This window comes from Chlamydotis macqueenii, chromosome 11 (genome assembly GCF_036417535.1).
Source record: "Chlamydotis macqueenii isolate bChlMac1 chromosome 11, bChlMac1.mat, whole genome shotgun sequence".
Taxonomy (NCBI): domain Eukaryota; kingdom Metazoa; phylum Chordata; class Aves; order Otidiformes; family Otididae; genus Chlamydotis; species Chlamydotis macqueenii.
Window position 1 is genome coordinate 18369200 of NC_141566.1, and position 21258 is coordinate 18390457.

General features: G+C 42.0%; 1 protein-coding gene across 1 annotated transcript in view; it reads right to left on the bottom strand.

Annotated features, from left to right (window-relative positions):
* PCDH11X (protocadherin 11 X-linked) overlaps nucleotides 1-21258 on the bottom strand; it is a 495288-nt gene that overhangs the window by 245241 nt on the left and 228789 nt on the right. Inside the window, exon 5 of the mRNA XM_086756657.1 lies at nucleotides 13435-13506. Within this exon, the coding sequence (XP_086612783.1) occupies nucleotides 13435-13506 (72 nt within the window). The remainder of the gene's footprint in view (nucleotides 1-13434; nucleotides 13507-21258) is intronic.

The following is a 21258-nucleotide window of genomic DNA, read 5'->3' on the forward strand; positions in this document are numbered from 1 at the left end:
GTTTTATGGATCTTGAGAAATGATCCTTCATGTTCAGAAACAAAATCTGGAAGGAGAAAATTGTAACACGCACGTGACAGGATCACTGCAAAAAACAGGTTTTCCTATATGGAAAAGAGGAAGAAAAGAGGAAGGAAAAGCCAATCAAATACACTGGAATGGACAAACAACTTGATCATTCATCTCTGATTACAGAAAGTGCACATCTGTTCAGAAAATGAAAAAAAAAAAAAAAAACAAAAACTTTCTAAAGGCCTTAAGTAATAGCATTCTCAAAACAAAACAAGCCACCAGTTTTAGACCACAGTTTTTTCCTCAAAACAATGAGATACTAATTCATAACCAACACTCCCATTCTTTTGCTTATTTGTAAAAAGTAGCAAACGGAGGAAGACCCAGGTTTACACTATGCATTTCTGTCAGTACGCTTACCCCGACTACGGGCATGGCCCACCGCGACACAGCTGCTAAAACGACTGTGAGGTCTGTGGACGGCTGGCTAGGCAATGACACACGTGTGAAGTGAGAGACAGCAAAATATATAAAAAGACTGAATTCCTATTAAAAGCATTCTGTAGTGCACATTGATCCATAGTACTGACTATTATCCTGACAAAAAAAAAAAGCATCACAAACCAACCTTAGCGTAAGACGTACAGCTCAGCATGCAACCTCCTCCCTCTACCTGGTCAGTGCTGCTATGGGTTCAAGCTGGGTTTCTTTCCCAGTAAAACCAGGGACTGGAGGCTTATAGTCCACAGTGGGGTTGCACAGTAATACCTGGAAAGCTGTTCAAGATCCCCTAGCAAACATACATGCTGTATTAAACACACAGAATGAAGAGGATGGTATTTTGTCATGTTATCCGAACCACAGGCCCAAGAACTACAGCAATTTTACAGTAAAAATGTAAGTATAGATTACCACCAGATAAACAACCCTGTACTAAAAATGTCCCCACACTGTAAATAGTTGGGGAATTGTTAGTACTTCAGATGAGGACGATACTGCCCTGAACACCTTGAACTATAAAAATGAGCACCTCAAACTAACCTTGGTCATTGCAGTAACGGATTGTGGGCACCTCGGGAGAGGAACTTCCCACAAGCAGTGGCAAATTGACTATTTAAGGTGAGTCTTTGCCTGAAAGTGAAGAGGAATTTAGAATAAAATCCTGTGGGAGAACAGTAGCACAGAGAGGATATGACAAATAAAGTGCAATTTCTCCCTTGGTTCATGGTTTACACCATCCATATTGCAGCCATAGAGTGAAATTCATCACGTTACTAAGTACCGTGCTACCGGTGAAAATTTATGGGATTTAAAAACAAAGCAGTACAATATGCATCTTTCCAGGAATGATGAATTCCACTACAAACACCAACCATTGTCACAGTATTTGCAACACTCACTCCTTTCTGGGTCTGAGCTGCTTCTAATAACTGTCAGAGTGAGAAAAACAGCATAAGGCACAACAAATAGTTTTACTCTCCTTGGGAAAGCACAGAGGCATTTCAAAACAAAGTCAAAATGTAAAGTTTTGGTCATTGTTTTCCAAACTATGGTCTCCGTCTGCAGCACCAACATCTACTATCTGGAACCTGGCATTTGTTTCTAATGGCGTTTTCCCTAATTTAACTTCATAAATAAACAAAGCAATTAGAACCAGCTTGTAAAATCTGTATTTTTAATAGCATGGAAGAATGTCATAGGGCCCTTCCAAATTAAGAAGTTCATACATAGGAAGAATGATATATACCAGAAAACTACCTTCCATCACCAAAGCAGAGTTAGTTGCCAAACAAATATATTTTCACTTCTAGAAGATGACAAATGCTGTATTATAAAAGTCTATTTTAAGCATCTTCAGAGTCGGCACATACACTGTGTTGTTCACCTGTGTCCCTCAGCTACAAGCAGGCAGACTGCAGCCTGGATACGCCATTTCAGTGGCAACTGATTGCAGGCCACCATCTTTTTGAGACCTCCTGTAACGCGTCTCCAGTTCTTGCAAAAACTTGTGCTGGAGGACAAGAAGCAGGCTCAGTCAGATGGACAGAAATGGCTTGGAATTGTACGGCATAAAAATCAGCGACTGCTCCTGCGGTGCAAGAATATGAGATGCGAGAATACGCGACACAGAAGGAAGAGATCTGGAAGGTGGTCTTATTTGCGGAACTAATTATGAGAAGACACACTTGCACATTGCACAGACACTTGGATGCAGATCAGGGAGCACATGCAAGGGAGCCATGCGGCCAGGCTGGACTCTGACCCTCCCAGCTCAGCATCAGAATCTGCCACCAAAAGCTATCAGAATAGGCAAAACCTCTACAAATCCTTTTTTTTTGTCTTGGTTTGTTTTTGTTTTGTTTGTTTTTTTTTACCCCCTCCCTATTTTGCAATCCCTTTCAGACAAAGAAAACCAATATAATCTTAACAAGCAGCACCACGCAGCTCTGCTTGCCAGCGAGCCCACCAGGCAGAGCCCGGGGAGCGAGACGGGTCCGTCTCCAGCCAGCGCTGCTCCGGGTGAGGAGAGCCCAACGCAGGCACCCTCAGCAGAGCCTGCCCGCTCCGCATGGGCGTCTATTGCCTTGCAGTAATTAATACACACACTGTAAATGCTGAATATAATGTGATAGTGTTCCCTTACATGCCTTCTTATTTATGGGATTCTTTCTCCAAGGCAGATGGAGAGATGGAGAGAACAGTGGTGCTGATCTCATTTAGGCTTTGAATGGATGTGCAGTACCTATTGCTGTATAGCCACCGTGGCACCAAGTTGGAACGTAAGTGCTTTATATGCTAGAATTTGCAGCCAAAAAATTCATCAGTCTATAAAATACCCTTCAAGAAAAACAACTGATATAATAGCAGAGAAACTCACTGAGACGGCAACTGACCTGGCAACAGCAACCCAGAGCCACCGTCTCCACCACAGACACACAGCAATAACCGTACAACTTAACGTACTGGTGACTGCCTCATTTCAGTTAGCTAAACTCAGTCAAAAACTATTTTCAACACCAAAGACATATGAACTATGCCTTGTGTCAGCGTGCACTGGGGGCCCTAGCAGCATTCCGGAATAATTTGTCCCTCTTACCTGAAAGCTGACACCAGGTTTCAGTCTTCCACTGTGATCAATAGGAAAACATTCAGCATTTCAGAATCGTGGTCAGCGTGGGCAATCTCCAGGTGAAGAGCTCACATACACATCTAGTGCCTACCTCTGTTATTCCTAGGGACAAGATGCTGCAGTTCAGCCCTGCTCAGAGCCAAGCTACACAGCTCACTCCCCCCACTCTCCAGTGAGACAGGGAGAAAAGGTGGCAAAACTGGTGGGTTGAGAAAAAAATGTTTACAAGAACAACAGAAGAAAACAAAACCCAATAACAGAAAATACTTAAGCACACAATTTCTGGTGCAATACCTCATGGTAGATCCTGATGCTCAGCCCCCTCCTGAGTAGCAAAACCTGCCCCTCAGCACCCTCCTCACTGATATACTGAGCATGGGGTCACAGGGTGTGGACCAGCCCCTGGGCTAATTTGGGTAACCTGTCCCAGCTGTTGGTAATGAGTCACCTGTCCCAGCTGTGTCCCCAGCCACAGGGGCCACCAGCTCCAGCTCCTCTCCCAGCTCAGGTGAAAATGAACTCTGTCCCAGCCAGAACCAGGACACAAGACTTCATGGCAGTGCCTGTGTTTGCTATCCAGGAAAATAAAATTTGTGTTGTTCATTCATCAGGAGAGAAGGGATAATGTTCTTATTAAAGATTGTATGAGTTTATAGCAGCCAACCAAAAAAAAACCCAAAACCAGCCACCACACCACCACCAAACAAAAACACTACCAACAACAAAAAACTGGTTACAAGTTTTCAAAAAGCTTAACAGACAGTAGAAAGCCTCCAAAAAGCTTCCAAAAGCTTTCCCTCATACACCCACTGTATGCACAAAGGTCCATGCTAAAGCTGATACCATGTTTAAGGTGTGGGGGGAGTGAGAGAGTGAGTGAGAGAGAGACTGCGTAGTCTGGTCCGATCGGGGCTGAACTACGACAAAACACAACACCAAAAAGCTTTTATTATGTGTTCCAAAAGCTTTTCAGATCACTCCTTTTATTCTGAGATGCATAAACACATTCGCCAGCCGCAGCAGTGAGGATGGATCTGTTCCCGTGCCCAGCTCCCGCCTTCCATTATAGCTCACTGCTCCGCGACCGACAGCGAGCCGGACACTGGAAAAATGGACACCTTGATGAATCACGCCTCGTTTATGTTTTCTGTTTAAAGATTTATGCATGTTGGGCACAGCTCAGAGCACGTAAGTTACAGTCCAATGCAACTTAATGATTTTGTTACTCCTCGCTTTCTCCTAAATAATGGGGACGTCACCGAACGGGGGGTGATGGCAGAAGAAATAGAGCAGGGAGGAAAGCCGATCTGAGCATCCCGACAGATAACTGAGCACCTCAAAGATCTCATCTACATTTTCTGAAAGCAGGTTCCTGGTGATTTACTTAGACACCGACAGGGCCTCCCGCATCTCACAAGATGAAGGAGTAGCTGTCTCCCTGCCCTTTTTAAACAATGTCACTGGATATTTCACTACTGAGTACCCAATCTTCTCTAACTCAGTGTATGGCAATGGAGAATAAATCATCTGCCTGCCTTGAGCAGCACGGCTCCCTCCTGTAGCTCCAGTACGCTGCACACCGACAAGATGCTTTCTGGGGTTACCTGTTTTCCTGCACACTGGGCTGAATTTCCAGGTGATGCTCTACAGCAGAGCCCCCCACTCCTGCTACCAATTCTTTCTCCACTTACACCGCTGTTCAAGTCTGTAATAACAGCTCCAAGATGTCAGAAGTACGAGGAAGGAAAAGATTTAACAGTGTGAGTCAAAGAAATTAGGCAGACAACATCACTGTCGTGGTGGACAAAAAATGAAAATACGTTCTTCAAAGTCTCAGTGAATAACTTAGAAAAGATTTAAATATTTCAAGGTAGTAAGGACCTGAAGCCCTTACTATCCCCCAATTTTCCACTCAGCAGCTTTGACATTTGGATTCTGAAGATACATGGAACAATCTGACAGAGACGAACATGCAGGCGCTTGTCCTCAGAGATACAACCCCCAAAGCAACTGGCTTTCTGCTTCTGTATAGCTAAACGCCTGAAAATATCCTGAGGAAACAGTATGAAAACTGTCTGTAGAGTTCTCATTTATTTTAATTAACTTGTAAGAGAACTGCAGCTTAGCTCAGACCGAGAGTTTTTAATCATAGAATCATGAGCTGGTCTGAAAAACAGACAGATAAACTTAAATGAAATGGGATTTTTTTCTGCCTTTGTAATGGTCTCCCCTGCTGAAATCAATAGTAAATTCAGTGCTCACAACTGTGATATCCTGCTTGCTTTCTTATTTTTTCTGAGTGACTTTCGAGCTACATCAGCTACTAACTTCCACTGCTCATATGCTATGGCAAAACTTGATCTTGAAAAAACACATACTTACATATATAAATGTAGCAAACTCTTAATAGATTAATAGAGTTTTTCCTGTTGGCCAGGTTATCTAAGCAACCCCGCTCCACTGCAGAATAAATCTTTATTTAGATTATAATTACAGTTTTTATTTGCAAACATCTTATCATTACACTTCACTACTTAAACTTACAGTTTACCAGTGGCCTACCACAGCCAAAACACATGCTGACATACGGGTTTATACGTGGCATACTGGTATTCCTCTATTCTGTGTGAAATAGAACAATCAGGGACAACCATCGCTAGACAGGAAATGGTTAATGCCCATTTCCAATTAATAAATTGCCTTTCTGAGAAGGTACTTTCCAGAACTGTATCCTGATTTCTGGATATGTTATTAGTAGAGAACGTCAGGAATTCCTTACAGATTACAACCTAGGAACACAGCTCAAACTAAATACCGTCGCTATCTGTGAGACGCCAGGTTTGTACCTTTTGGCAGCCAGGTACTACACTAGCTGCTGCTGGGAAGATTAAATGTTTATGAGGGTATCCACTATAATTATTTTCCAAGTGCAAAAATTAGTGTGTTTTCCTCCTAAGTGTCTTCATAAAATACTATTTTACTCCTGCTGGTACTCAGATCAGACCAAAACAACTGTCTGCTTCCAGTCAGCTTCTAGCTGGCAAGGCCTTCTTTTTAAGAGACAAAAGAAATCTTGTTTTAAGATTGAAGTGTTTAAAAACAGTTCAGATACTTATGTAGGCAATTCACATTGCCTTTAGAATCCCCACATCTTCTATCTGGATTTTTCTTTTTATTATTTTAAATTTACTAAGTCTTTTCTGTTAGAACTAATTAGATTGCAATTGAAGTTCCATTAAACAAGAAATATACTCGAGGCACATGTAAATTTATCAAGGCACCAATTAAAACAGGAATATTTTCAGGACATAGATTCTAAACACTATAACCAGGGTATAACTAGACTGCTTAAGTCTATTCAGGTGACTGGTTTGTATCTAAGCTGAAGACACCAAGTCAGAAATAAAGCTTCACTTTCATTCAGACTTTCACTGATTTTGAAACCTAAAGGCTGAAGCTGTGAGCTAAGTAAACACAGCACACCAGGACTTAATGAAAAATAATTCAGTTCCCATGAACTGTGAGAAAAAAATATGCACAGAATTCTTATTAGTTGCTTCTCTTCAAATATTTAACCATGGCTGTGAATATTTCTTCCTAATGTAAAACACCCTGTTTATAATTTAAAAAACAAAACTAATTTACTTTTGACAGTCTTTTAAAATAAGATAAAAACACAAGCCATATTGTAATGTATCTCACTGGTCAGTAAAACTGGGGTCTAAATTACATAGCTTAAACCATACGTGCTAGAAGTGTGCTAGCCAACGTAGCCAGATTATATTTCTTGGTGGCGACTCCTCAACCACGTGCAGGAGGGGGCTTGGAGACTCGTCTCTCCAGAAGTCTCTCCTTGCATACTGAAAGCATGGCTGCAGATTTGGGTACAAAACTGATGAAAAGAATGATAAGTACTGCATATTGTTCTGCCTGCAGTTGCTGGGCATTTAGAGGGAAGGAGAATTACATGACTTGATTTACTTTACAAGAACTGATTAGTAAAACCCCCTGTGGATTTCTTAACTATACTGTGGAGGGATATAAGATTAGTGTAGCAATTCCCATCATCAAACGTATTTACTGCTAAAATATTGGATTAGTGATGTTGTTATCCACTGTTCCAAGATTATAAAGTGATTCTTTAAGATTGAGCAGAAAAATACTACACTCTATCATTTGTAATTAGATTTCAGTCTGAGTGGTTTTGCCTTTCCACAAAGACTAATTCTACTTAAAAAAAAAAAAGAAAGAAAAAAAAAAGAAGAAAAAAAATGACTGAGCTCTGCACACAAACAAAAAGAAAATAAAACTATAGATGCAAAAGGGGAAACAAATTATTGTCCTCTTCTGCTTTTGAGAGAAAAATGGTTGCACTTGGTCCATATCTTGTCACGCTCACACTCAGCACTGGAGCAACGCACCACAGTTACACCAGGCGGTAACGAAGGCATGTTGGTGCGAGGTGTTGCTCATTTGTAAGACACACATGACGTGCATCACCTAAGCCTGACAAATCCCAATCCTTGGATATTCAACCCTCACAGAGAACTTCGAGGAGAGCTACAAACCTTCAGGGTCATCGCTGTTTGGGTTTCCAGTGACAATGCGGACTGTGAGGGAGGAAGAGCATGAGAAAGGGGATAAATTAATGTGTTCATTAAAGTAATTATGCTACATTTGGGCCAGGAAAATTAATGCAACTGTACCCTGGCTTTTTAGCCATTACCTTAAGTGAGTAAGGGCACCTGGCGATATTACAATTAATAAACAAATTAAAAGCTACAGCACTTGTGACACCACCTTCTCACATTTTATCATGTCGAACACCTCTAGGAATCACTTATCTGCAGTATTTCACACAGATATAGAATAGATAAAGATGTAAGAGTCATAAAAAAAAGCTGTACGCCAGAAATGCTCTGAAACTGAAGAGTGGGAGTTTTGCTGTATCTGCTGTGCTGTTTGACCTCGTTACTTGCCACTAATGCAGTTTTAAGCTATAGAACTTTAATCATTGTTCTTTTCCTTATTTTAGCACATCTTTATTCTCTCTTTCTAGATTTATCCTCCTACTAATTTGAAAGAAGAAAGCAATTTTTTTTCAGAACCAAAATAATTGCAATCAATATTATTTCATGCCGTTACCATACATAATTCAGATTTTTCAAAAAGTATCAGCAACTTCAAAAATTTAAACAATCACAGATTAGTTTGATTTTAAATTATCCTATTTCACACTGACCATAAAAAAATAGAGGCTGTAAATACGTAATCTTAACCGCAGCAGCTCTGAACAGCCTTGACAGGATTTATCAGCTAAATGTTTAATCAGGCAAAGCAGCAAAACACATAACCACAGGAATATATGGTATCTAGCATTTAAATAAAGCCTGTAAACCAATGACAAGTCTATTTGGGCAACTTCTACCACACATGTTCCTTATCTGCGGAGGTCTTGTCCTGAATTTATCGGAAGGAGTCTCTCACACTTTATTTTCCAGGCAGTGACATTAGTTTCCATTCATTGAGCTCACAGATAAAGATACAGAAAACTGCAAGTTAAGAGGCATGGCCATGAAAAAGAATTCCCACGTTGGCAATGTCGTATTGCTCTAAGAACTTATTAAATCACAGCCAAAAAGCCACCAAAAAAAAGCGTGAAACCAAAACCAAAACCCCCACCACAGAATAAGAAATGAGCCTGACAAAGTGCTGAAGTTCTTGTTTTTTTGTCTAACTGAACAGTTCCGTTTCAAAATTTTCAGCTACCTGCCTGCTTCTACGATGAAACCTTGAACAAATAAGCCAAACGAGGGCCATGAGGGTACACGAACATAGATCCTTCCCTGCCTCCGCACAAAAAAACCCCACGGTTTCTTGTTTCTCCCAACTACAACCTCTGTGTGCAATTGCCCGGCCGCTAATAGGTACCGGCTTCTCCCCCCCGGTGTCAGAGGCCAGATGTGGAGCTTTCTGCTTCACTGACCGCCTGGCCCTGCACGCTGAACTGCGCTCTCAGCGCCTGCATGTGCTCTCTTGGCTGATAGAACGCGTCCCATAGCAGCTCTCAACATTCAGCGGCACTAAGTAGCCCAAGAAAATGCAATCAAAAATGATTAAGTAGACAAAAGTAGTCAGCCTCTCCCTTTGCGGGGGCAGAGGACACACTAAGAAACTTCGATGTAAGCTACACGTTTTTGTAAATAGGACTTGGTTTTACTCATGGTTCATTCTAGAGGCTTTTAAATATATTTCTCCTTTTAGAGTTGAGAACCATTTGCTTTATGAGCACCATTTGGATCATTTGCCTGTTGCTCATAAAATAGACAAAGCTTTTATCCATGCCATGAATTTTTACTCACTTTATACAAAATATCTAAGGAGGGATTTGCAGGGGCCAGAATTACATCCATGAAAGAATTAACAACTAATTTAATTTTCTACTACAATAATGGTTCCAGGAGTTGTTTTTTTTTTTTTTTTATTTTGTTGATTACATTTCTTCTCTCCACGAAATAAAAAAGCCTATTTGTGTGTCATAGTTCAGCCCGGATCAGGACCAGACTACGCAGTCTCTCTCTCACTCCCCCCACCTTCCAAAAGAACAGGGAGAGAAAACATAAGGAAAAATGGCTCGAGGTTTGAGATAAGGACAGGGAGAAATCCCCAAAGTTACCATCACGGGCAAAACAGACTCGACTTGGGGAAAAATATTCATTTATTACTACGAACAGCAGGATAATGAGACAGAGAACAAGATAACCTCCCCCCACCCCTCCCTCTTCCCAAGCTTAACATTATCTCTACTACCTTCCCCTCCCGAGCGGCACAGGGGGGAAGAGGGAATGGGGGTTGCGGTCAGTTCATCATACGTTGTTTCACGCCGCTGCTTCATGGTCAGGGGAAGAACTCCTCACATTCCTCCTCTGCTCCATCGTGGGGTCCCTCCCATGGGCCACAGTCCTTCGTGGAACTGCTCCGGCGTGGGTCATCTCTTCCACGGGGTGCAGTCCCTCTAGAACAGCTGTCCCAGCGGGCCCTCCACGGGCCACAGCTGCCTTCAGGCATCCACCTCCCCCGGTACGGGGTCCTTCACGGGCTCCAAGTGGATCTCTGCTCCTCCTTGGACCTCCATGGGCTGCAGGGGGACAACCTGCTCCACCATGGTTGTCACCACAGGCTGCAGGGGATTCTTGGCCAGGAGCCGCATTACTCCTCCCCCTCCTTCTTCACTGACCTTGGCGTCTGCAGCCGTTCCTCACAACAGGCTGGTAGATGTCTCTCAGGATCTTTTTTTACATCTTATTCACTTCTCATCTCCTCTCCACTTCTTGCAGCCGGGCTGGACTGAGTCAGGCCCAGTTGGCTGCCTGGCGAGAGGCCAGAGGGTGAGGCCTGCAAGGCCCATGAGGCCTGTGCCTCCCCCTCTGCGCCTCTGCCCCCGCTCAGCTTCTTCACATCTTCTCTTCTCTCTCTTTTTTTTTCCTGTTTTCCCCTTCTTAAATACATTATCGCAGAGGTGTTATCACGGGACATTCTGCTACCAATCGGCTCGGCCTTGGCCAGCAGCGGGTCTGCCCTAGGCCCGGCCGAGTCCACTGAACAAAGGGGAGCGACTTCTAGCAGTTTCCTACAGAAGCTGCCACCTTAGGGCCCCCCTCACTAACAAAACCACGACATTGTGTTAGCTTCTTTGTATGTTTTAAAAAGCAGGGGTTTTTTTTCCCAATAATTAATAGGAATGGCAAAAACATTTCACACATTTTATTCTGGGTAGTTACTAAGTTAAGCAGTAGCAAATACAGCTTTTGGAAGCGATCCGATAACACAGCGATGGCTTGTACACTCAGGAAGAACAATAATTCTCACCAGCACAGGGACAGGACAATGGAATATTGCTGGTAACAGCCACACAAACCGCAGCAAAGTGGTTACAAAACCTCACCTCTGTCACCCACGTTCCTTCACCAGAGCCCCCCTAAACCATGACCGCAGCATCAAGCTGCTTCATCTCCTCCTCTCAAGGAAGCCCAAATTCCCTCTTCTGTGCCAACAAAGTGAAGCCCAGCCCTAACTCCAAGCTCTTCACCTGTGTCCTGGTTCTGGCTAGGATAGAGTTAATATTCACCTGAGCTGGGCAGAGAACTGCAGCTGGTGGCCCCTATGGCTGGGGCACCCAGCTGGGATAATAACTAATTAGCTAACAGCTGGGGTTAATTTACCCAAATTAGCCAAAGGGCTATTCCATCTCATCTGACATCGTGCTCAGTGTATCAGTGAGGAGGGTGTTGAGGGGAGCCTCTTGCTATTTGGAAGAAACTGGGTGTGGAGATTTGTTGTAAGCCATTATACTGTATTTGTACTCCATTGCTCTTCTGTTATTGCTTTTAAACTTACTTTTTGTTCAATTTCAACCTATGTTTTTTTGCTGTTTTGTTTTTTTGTTTTGTTTTGTTTACCAATTCTCCCTTCTGTCCCACTGGAGGGTGGGCGGGAGTGAGAGAGAGACTGCGTAGTCTGGTCCTGATCGGGGCTGAACTACACCAACCTGCCTGCTCCCTCCGCAACACGTGCTGTAGGGAACAGGAGCCCGTTAGCCCTCCCATAACGATTCATTAGCTGTTTAGCAGGAACTACCGGGAAGAAACACTCTCCTTAACAGTTTTGTTCCTGCACATAAGGAGTTACGCTCTATTGGTGTCTATGGACCGTAGCAAGCTCCCGTGGTCCTGCACACAAACATCATCGATTGCAGACGCTGATCAATGCGCGCTGCACTGTTGCGATTAGCAGCTGCCCGGACAGAGGCGTTTGGAGGCCAATCTTCTGGAGAGCAACCGTTGAGGGACTTCCCTACAATACATGGCTTGCATGTTTACAGGTACCTATCTTCTTTTTGTATGCAGGGGTGCACAAACATAAATACTACGTATCTGTGACTACAGTGGAGAATTTACCCTTTAAGAGCTACTATATTTTAATCAGCTGTATAGATTTTGCCATGAAAGCCTGCACAGCTAGCATTGCAACTAATAAAAAACATGCACTCAAGCATGAACAAAGGTAGCAGTAACAGAGAAGTGGGTATTTTTTCATTTCTACTTCTACAACCGTGTGCTGTGTTTGCCATATGCTTTTGGAGGAACAAGCCTAAGCTCTAGGATTTCATATAAGTAGTTTGTAAAACAAAAGACTAAATAGGAGAATATTTGTTTGGGCAAAGTGCTTACAGCCTGAAAAGACGAGGCAGAGCCTACTCAGACTACGGTCACAGCGTAATTACAGATCAGGGGTTGCTGCCTCTGCCTGGTTCTCTCGATCTTTGCCACAAAACTTTCAACTTGGGTATTGCAGCTACAGACTCACTGCTGCCTTCAGCAACGGGTGAACCCTGCAAAGCACAGGGGGGTGTTTCTGTCAGGAAAATGCTAAAGGAAAAATGACCCCCCCGTTCATAAAAAGCAGAAATATTCCTCTGGGAATTTGCAGAAGTAACCTGATTCTCCAGGCTGGTCTTCCTCACACCCTACTTCATCTCCATCCCACTCCAGCCCCTTCTCTTGTACAGCCCCAATCCTTGTCCTTGGACCAACAACATCCAGTTTCACCTCCGCTATGAACTGGCTCATTCCTTCCCTCCCATCACATCCGAAGCCACATACTGCAGTGTGCAGTACAGTACACCGATACCCAGGGAATAAAGAGCAAAAATGGCTCTGAGCTCCTGCATGTAAGAAATTTATAATAACCGATTTGCTCCAGTAAGTACACAACTGCGAAGCCAACACCTCCAAAACCACTTTGTGTTAAGGAAGACTGCATACTAATATCCCCATTGCTTTATCTGGTTTTGCATGATTAAGTATTGCTTCACTTTTGGTTAAATCTTTATGATGCAAAAGGTTGATCTTAGGCCCCCCCTCACTAACAAAACCAGAACATTAACAAACTTCTACAAACTTCATTTTGACACCAGGAGATGCTCGCAGTTTATTGACACACCGTTCAGACAGCAGTTTCATTCTGTAAAGTTCTGCAAGGTTTTTTAGGCAGGTAAGGAACACAAACTGAAAGCAAAATAGTCCTGGCGTTTCTCCCTTAGGAAAAAAAAAACTGAGACTTCAACTAAAAGGACACTACCAATAGTCTGGGCAGCCAAACACCAAACGAATCATTTTGACATATGATGCCAAGAACCACAGAGCTACCTCTTGCAGCGTTCTTCAGAGCCCAAGATTAATTCAATTATGGCTTACAGAAAACCCATTGTCAGAAAAGTTGTTCCAGCCTACCTGTGGCTGAGTCCAAGGCTCCAGGGTCGTTTCTTTCAAAGGAGTTTGTGGTCTTCCCATTTCTTTTGTGTGCTTTTAGGAGAGAAAAGTATGCATCAGTTACACGTTCAACCACTGTGGCAGCATTCAGCATTAATTTCCCTTGAGGGAATATAACAGTCAGCTACCAAATTCATACAAAATAATGGTAACATATCACAACTGCATAAATTTGGAGTAGACTGTAGTTCTTATTTTTGCAATTAGGTAACTTATTATTTATAGAGTTGCTTTAACTTTCAAGGTGTGGGGTACAAACCTTCATCTACGTGTACAGGTGAAAACACTCAGACAAAAATAGGAAATTATTTGCCAACAGAGTAAGGTTCAGCAGGGAACTCAACTCCAGTTTCTCTGCTGTTTCCTCACCAGGCTGTGCTACGTTCAATGGACACCCTGAAAGAAGGACATAGACTGCAGTGGAACTAACTTAAATAGGCAAATTAAGAGAAATATTATGGAAAACTTTTTAAAAGTCTCCATTATGCGAGCAGGGGAGCCGTGCTTTCAGATGAGAGCCGTAGCCATTCCTTAGTGCTCTTTGGAGCTGGAGCCAGAAGACCAAGCAGTTAACAGCTTCTTGTCTCCTCGACTTTCCAATACCTTGGAATATTTCAAGATCAACCAACCCAAACCAGAAGTCCATAAAATCAGATAGATTAAAGCGGTCTCCAAATAAATAGACTTGCTGACCCTTCATACTTCCTTTTTTTTTTAATATCACCAAAACATTCTGCAATTACTTGTTAACGTGTTAATTGTTCTGCTTCAATAATAAATACGTAAGATTTTTGAGCACTGGGACTGAGCACTGAATAGGATTTGGCTCCTTTTGTTTTTTTTCCACATGAATTTCCCAGGGAAGGAACTTTACATGTTTCTGCAGAAATAGAGACAAGTCTCTCATTTTCTTTCTCCCTAAATTCTTTCTGACATAAAACAGGAACAATGACGTTCACAAAAAAAAAGGTCCTCTGCTGAAATACACTATTTAAATAGTGCCAGGACTTTCCTCCTCCTGAAATACATCATCTCTGCTGTGCTACCCTTTGGAGAAGGCTTTTGACAATATGTAACATAAATAGCATCTCATCCAGGTCTCACGTCGGAGTGATCTAAATACCCATGGAGACTGCGAGGGCTGACAAAGAGAGGAAGAGAGATGCTATTGGATTGTCTGTCTTCTATAGTAAAGTATGGCCACTTAAAAGGAAACATTTCTTTAAATACAGAATTTGTGGGCAACTTCAGTTAGCATGGAGCATTCACAGGGCTCATTTCAAAAAAAACACCTTATTAAACAGCAATTTTGTTTTGGCAGGTTGGATTGCCTGTAATAATAGATTACAGGCAATCATTTTTCCCATTTTTGTTGTATTTTGGGGTAGCAACAGAACATGATTCATTCTTGAAATAGAACAATAAGTGCATTTCAAAGGAAAAAAGAAATAACCACAGATTTAGTGAATGCTAAACAGAGTTAAGATGAATGCATCTAGAAAGGGAAGGTTGTATTTTTCGTATGTTCAAAAGCAAATGTATTCTACCTTATAATCTTTCTTTAAATGTAATAATCAAGCATCAAAAGGGACCCAAACACATAATGAAAATTATTAAACATATCAATTGTGGTGCCAAGATACCATAATAATTCCATATGGGATAACCTGCCAGGAACTGACATTTAAAAAAAAAAAAAAAAATCACTCTATTTCTTGAGGAATAGTTTTCCTTAGAATTTCACATCAGTTTTTAATACAACATTTGTCCACTCAGTTCTATTTTTGAGCAGAAAGAAACAAGCAAGTGTATGAGCACATGAAGAAAAGGGATGCAAAAGTACATTTAGGTGAGACAGTACTCAAAACGCTTGAGTAACACTTGAAAACAATACTTTAAATCTTAGACAAGACTTAATGAAGGCTCAAACACCTCTTAATGCTGAATTTCTTATAGCCTAGCACCTTGTGCTCTTCATTTACTTCCCACTGTTTCCACTTGCCAGCACCCAAAGAGACCCTTTCACCCCTCCGTAGAGAAGCGTCAGAAAGCAGTAACCAAACACAGCAAGAGCGAAAATCGAGCAGATCCTGGGGCAACTATGAGTCAGTCAGCAGCCTGCATCCTGGAGAAAATGGAAGAAAGACAAAAGCAAGCAGTAACTGCTTTCAGCGCCTCCCGGATTTCCCCACACAGCACACATCTCCTTTCCAGCTCACATTCCATTTTTACCGTGCCGTCTCAGAACTAAAGGAATTGAGCTCTAGAAACTAAAGGCCCTAATGCGTGGCACAGATCTGGTTTGCCATGGAGAATCCAGAAGTTTTGCATTGCCACTTTTCAGTGTGGGAAAACATCCTACACGAGAGCTGTGACTGCACTGGTGGCTTACACGGAACCAGCACCTGGAGCACCAACCAGCGGCACGTCTGCCGCCGCTTCCAACTCAGCGTGCCGCAAAACTCAACGTGTGCAAATAGCTGTTCAAGCTACTTGTTACTATAGCAATTGTGCTCCCAGTGTACAAGCTCCCTACTCACCGCTCGCCGAGATATACACACGCTCTTAATGGATCCCACAAGCAGCACTTATTCACAAGTTCTCTTTTCTCTTTTTTAGAAAAGAATGCGGTACTGATAGACAATCCTCCCGGGAGCTTCTTTCTTCCAGCGCAGATAAAGAAGCTCTTACTGAAAGTAGGAAGTTTTTGGAAGCCTTTATTCCCCCCATTTTGCTTGGAGCATCTTCCCACAGCCTTCCGCAGCTTCTACAGTTCCTCTAAAGAAACAACAGAATATGCCTACAGTCTTTTGTTTATGTTCCCCTACTTCCTCAATTTGACACTGAAGTTTCACACATAGAAGAAAATTGTACTCATAATGAGATAAAGATGGAATGATTTCAACCTGGATAACACATTATGGTTTCAGCAGTGCCATTAAAGCTCCCTTAGCTCTTGTAGGCGCACAGATTACAATTTCTCTAGCAGGCAGGCTTGACTTCTGGAATAAATTAGGTTCTTTTCATGTTTTACGAACCACCTGTCACTTCTTCTACAGCCAGCTACCATTCCACAAGCACCGGGTGTATCCAGACAATGGATTCAGTTCCTGCCATTCACCCAACACCTTCTGAGATCCCCCACTCCGCCGGAGCTGAGGGAGACTAATTTTGCTCTCCATCATTACCTGACACTGCATATCACTGCCCTGGTACAGGCACCAGGGAAGGCAAAAAATCCCCCAGGAAGCCACATAAGGTACTGGTGGCCGGGCAATCCTGTCTATCCAAAGAAAGCCCAATTTTCTGGTATTTGCAGTGAGACAGTAGGAAAGAAGTTTTTCTTTGCTGACTCATCATACAGCCAGTCACATCAGTCTTCCACCTGACCACCTACAAATTATCCTGATCAATTATGTCAGCAATCAATACAGTCCAGCATAATGGCCAGGTAGTAAAACAATTGTGCACAAAACATTTTGCTGATATTTGGAATTTTCTCTCTAGTTGTAACAACAAAAGAAACCTTTAATATTTAATCAAAGTCATTATTAATTTTTTTTTTAGGGAAAAATGAAATTCATCATGAATATTTCCTGTTGTTTATTAGGAGCAGTAAGTTAACAAACATGTAATTACTTATGACAGCTTGACAGGTAATATCCAAGCTTCCAAAATCTACCAGAGAAAAGAAATTGTAAAATAGATTTTAAAGGTTATGAAAGTAATCATTTTAAGTCAGATCTCATTTTTATCTTTAAGATGCCACACTGGTGATCTCTACTCTGAAATATGAGGGGGAAATCTCTTGTGCACCAGAGCTAGTTCAAAATTATTTTACAACAATCGCTGGTGCATAGGAGATCTCCCATCTGATGGCACTGTCCCCCCAAAACCACTTGGCTCCTGGTGTCTGTGCAGGTTAGGCTGATCTGTAACAAGACATTGCTAATTTGCTCAACCTATTTTCTCCAGCAGGCTCAGCCCCATCCTCTCTCTGCCCTGCGTAGCAGTCCAGGCCGCTTCGTCTCGCATCCTGCCCTGCGAGGCTCCTGTGTAGGCCGGGGAGGTGGGATGCAGGTGACTGAGGAAGAGGGATGCCCTTTCCCTGTGGCCCGGTCCCACAGACACCAGCCGAGCTCTCCCTTTCGCCTCTCCCTCTCCGCAGCGCATCGCATGAGAACCAGAGGAAGCTGCCACGTCCAGCTGTAGGGCAAAGATCTGCGGGCAGCTGCCCACTTCCCGCTTCTGCCGAACCCAGCTCAAGCTGTGCTCCCACCGCAGAGCCCGCCGTACGACTCCTGAGCTGCCAGGCAGCCAGCTCAATACAAAACATATCCTCTGAAATTGTGGGAAAGTCCTTCCCTTTTTGCTCAAAAGAAGTTAAATGACAGTCAATTGGTTGGCCTCTACTTCGTGAGCTGGGGTTTTAAAATAATCATAAAAATTTCTAGTAACTTGACCCAAGGATATGACTAATTTTTCAATGCCTATCACTTTTCCTGGCTGCAAAGTGAATTTGTTCTGGGCCTCAAACTTTTTATTCCAATACTGACTAATGGATCTGTTCATCTCGGTGTCATCTCCTTTTCATCTCACTTCCCTATTGACAGTTTTTTGCTTTTCTTCAAAACAAATCTCGATTTATTAGAAATAAAAAGAAAAGAAAAAGTTACAACATGACAATTTTCCTTTATGTATTTTGATTCATGGAAAAGCCCTAAAATTATCTAGATGGATACTACCACCAATAATTCTAATGGTTATTGATTGCTGCGAGGAGCAAGAGCAGACTGAAATTCAAAGATAATACGATGCCTTTTTCTCTGGTGCCTTACAAAATTGCTACGGCAGCATTAAGATTGTCTGACTCAAAGTGTTCCACTCCTGTGCTTTACAGGAGAGGAGGGAAAAAAAAAAAAAAAAAAGTGCTTTACAAAATTGTCTTTCAACCTGAAATCCTGTATGGCTTGAAGTGAGATTTAGGAAACAAACAGCAAAAGACATTTTGTAAGTAGTCTATTAGCTCTGTTACATTATCGAAGCCTGGGATCGCACATGTTTGTTTGGGGCAGCTTTTGTCTTTTCTAGTTACGTTTAAAGCATATGGCCAAAAGCTGTATTTTAGACAAGAACCGCAGACTTATTATTTTTCTGTCTGACATTATAATCAGGAAATCATGTATACTAATTTCACTGTCCAGGGAGAACATCTTTATTATTGCACTGAGGCAAAGAAGCGCCGTAAGCCTGAGCAGGAGATTATCTCCATTAACGCTGCCTCCTTGCCCGTAAGTTGATTTCAGGTAATTGGATTCCTGCAGTCCTCTCCTTCAGCCTCCTAACAGCCTTCATGTGAAAGGTGAGCAGAAGGGTTCGTTTCAGTGAAGAAAGTACAACTTTATGCAATAGACTGCTAGAACAATTATTTTGTTCCGTGTTTCCAAGCTTTATATAAATCCGAAAATAAATCTGTATGACACAGGAGTGTATGGGAAAGCCGTAAGACAGCTGAAATCAAGACGTGAGTAGGAATTCATATGGGAGGGGTTTTGCTTTGAGAAACACATTAGCTCTCTCCTTGCCAAGGAACAGAAAGACAATTTAAGCCCTTTGTGAAGGTATTGGCAAGGAAACCACCATCTAGAGCCCTGAAATGTGATTTCGGAATGATGGGAGCTATCAGCTTTCCGCGCGGAACAGCGACCTGGGATCACCCCGACACAACTTCCACGCTGTTTCGGCTGTAACAAGTGCGGTTCCATTTTTACAAGTATCAGAATGCTTTGTGATGTTGCTATATGTCCTCCCAGTGATTCCTTGGCCTCCAAAGCCACAATTTAACCCAGCAAGTCTCTAATGGTTCTGCCAACAGGCAGCTTTTATCTTGCAATTACCTCTTCAAAGACGCAATAAATCACCCAGTGCATATCCAGCCAGACAGCAATTAGAAGGGCAGGATTTCCAGAGGTGCTGCACACTCTCAGCCTCCACCGTTTACAGTTGTTCTACTATTTCCGTGGAAAAATCACCCCTTCGCTTACTTTTTTCCTTCTTTTGTTCCAACGTATCCTTCTTTTGGCAGGAGGCACGGGGATGGAAGATAAAGGCAGGGTGTGGGGTGGGGGCCGAACGATTACAGCACGCTGGGAAAGCTCAGAGGTTCAACAAAGCCTGACATGAGATTTGCCAGATGGTTCTGTACCGGATTGTAAACTTTAAACTAATCTTCATTTAAGAGTTTTAAGGGCTGTATGCCTCTTCTAAAGCCTCTTGCTCTTTTGCCTGGTTGATTCTGGTAAATTATAGATCAGACTTTAGAAAACTGCTTCCATGAACAGCGGCTCCTTAAATCTCCACTAAACTGAGCAAGAAGATTACATGTTATTATGATGTAGCACAGCAGGATTTTTGTACAGCAAACATAATGATGTAGAGAAGGATAAAACTATCATTCTGTACAAGGAGGTCATCCATAGAAGAACAATGCTTTTTATACAGCTAGCAAATCCAGAGATACATGGTGAATCTTCACGTGGCAAATTCTTTTTCTTAGTGGTTCTGTAAAGAAATTCAACCATAAGCAAAACCCAAACCTGTATTTCAAGATTCAGTGATCAAGCATCTTAAAAGAAAGGAGATGTCATTTGGGGGAAATTATTCCAAATATCACTAGAAAAAGGATCTATTTCAAGGGCAATTTTAAGGTAAATGTATCCTATAGGTTTTATGCAAGGAGAAAAGATTTGCTCTGAATCCCCTGTGAAATGTCAGATACTGTATGTAGTATTAAACATTAAAATGCTCACTAATCTTACCAGTGCATAGATATACTTCTAATAGTGAATCAAGTACAGTTCACCTGGAAAAGCACAAAGCAAAGTCAGTGCACTAAGGTGCAGAAATTCTTTCCACCTGCTGTCAGTGCTTGTAATCTCACACGGCATCTTCACAGCTAAAATTACAGTAGAGGAAATTTATAGATTTCAGACTCTAAATGATGACAAAGTTGATTCTCTGTTGCTGGAGAATAAAACCAAGCACTTGGTAACTGCCAACAGCAAAATTTCAAAAATCAAGGGACTGAGACCACAAAGTTGTGAGAGCTGATACAATAATGTCATACCAAAATTGTGATCTATCATTCTTTTGAACAGGCAATACAAACATTTAAGTCTGTTCAGCTTTGAGTTAGCAGCCTACTGAATTTGCTCTCATTTTCCTTTTCTGTACCTGGTTTAGAATGCAATGTAGCAATGTCAAATGACCTCCCTCTTCTCTCTCTTTTTAATTGAACCTTTATTTCCTGCACATGAAAGCTTTTGACTTAAAAGCCGTCAGGTGTGATATTCACAGGTCTGGTCATTTCAAAATGTCACACAGAGGAATTATATGGGTTTATCCTAAAGCTCTCTGTAAGAATATCAGCTTTTTGGAAAGCCTAAGAAAAAGCCTATCTATGAGAATATGCTATTGAAGACTTGGTCGTTCAACTGATTTTATTACATTTAAATAACAGTCAGATACTGTGTCACACTTCTGTTCTATCTTGCACATCATTGCTAACGTACTTAAACGAGTTTCCCAAATTTCAGAAATTATAAAAAATTCTTAATGAACGCATAGCTAAATTCTTTCTGATATAAGAACGGAGGCCTTCCCAAAAAAATCAGAGAATCCTAAAGGAGAAAAATTACTTTAAAATTTGATAAACACAGAACTTTTTTTTAGTTCGTATATGTAAAAATCTTAGCAGTAATAGCTGATAAAATATGCTCACACTAC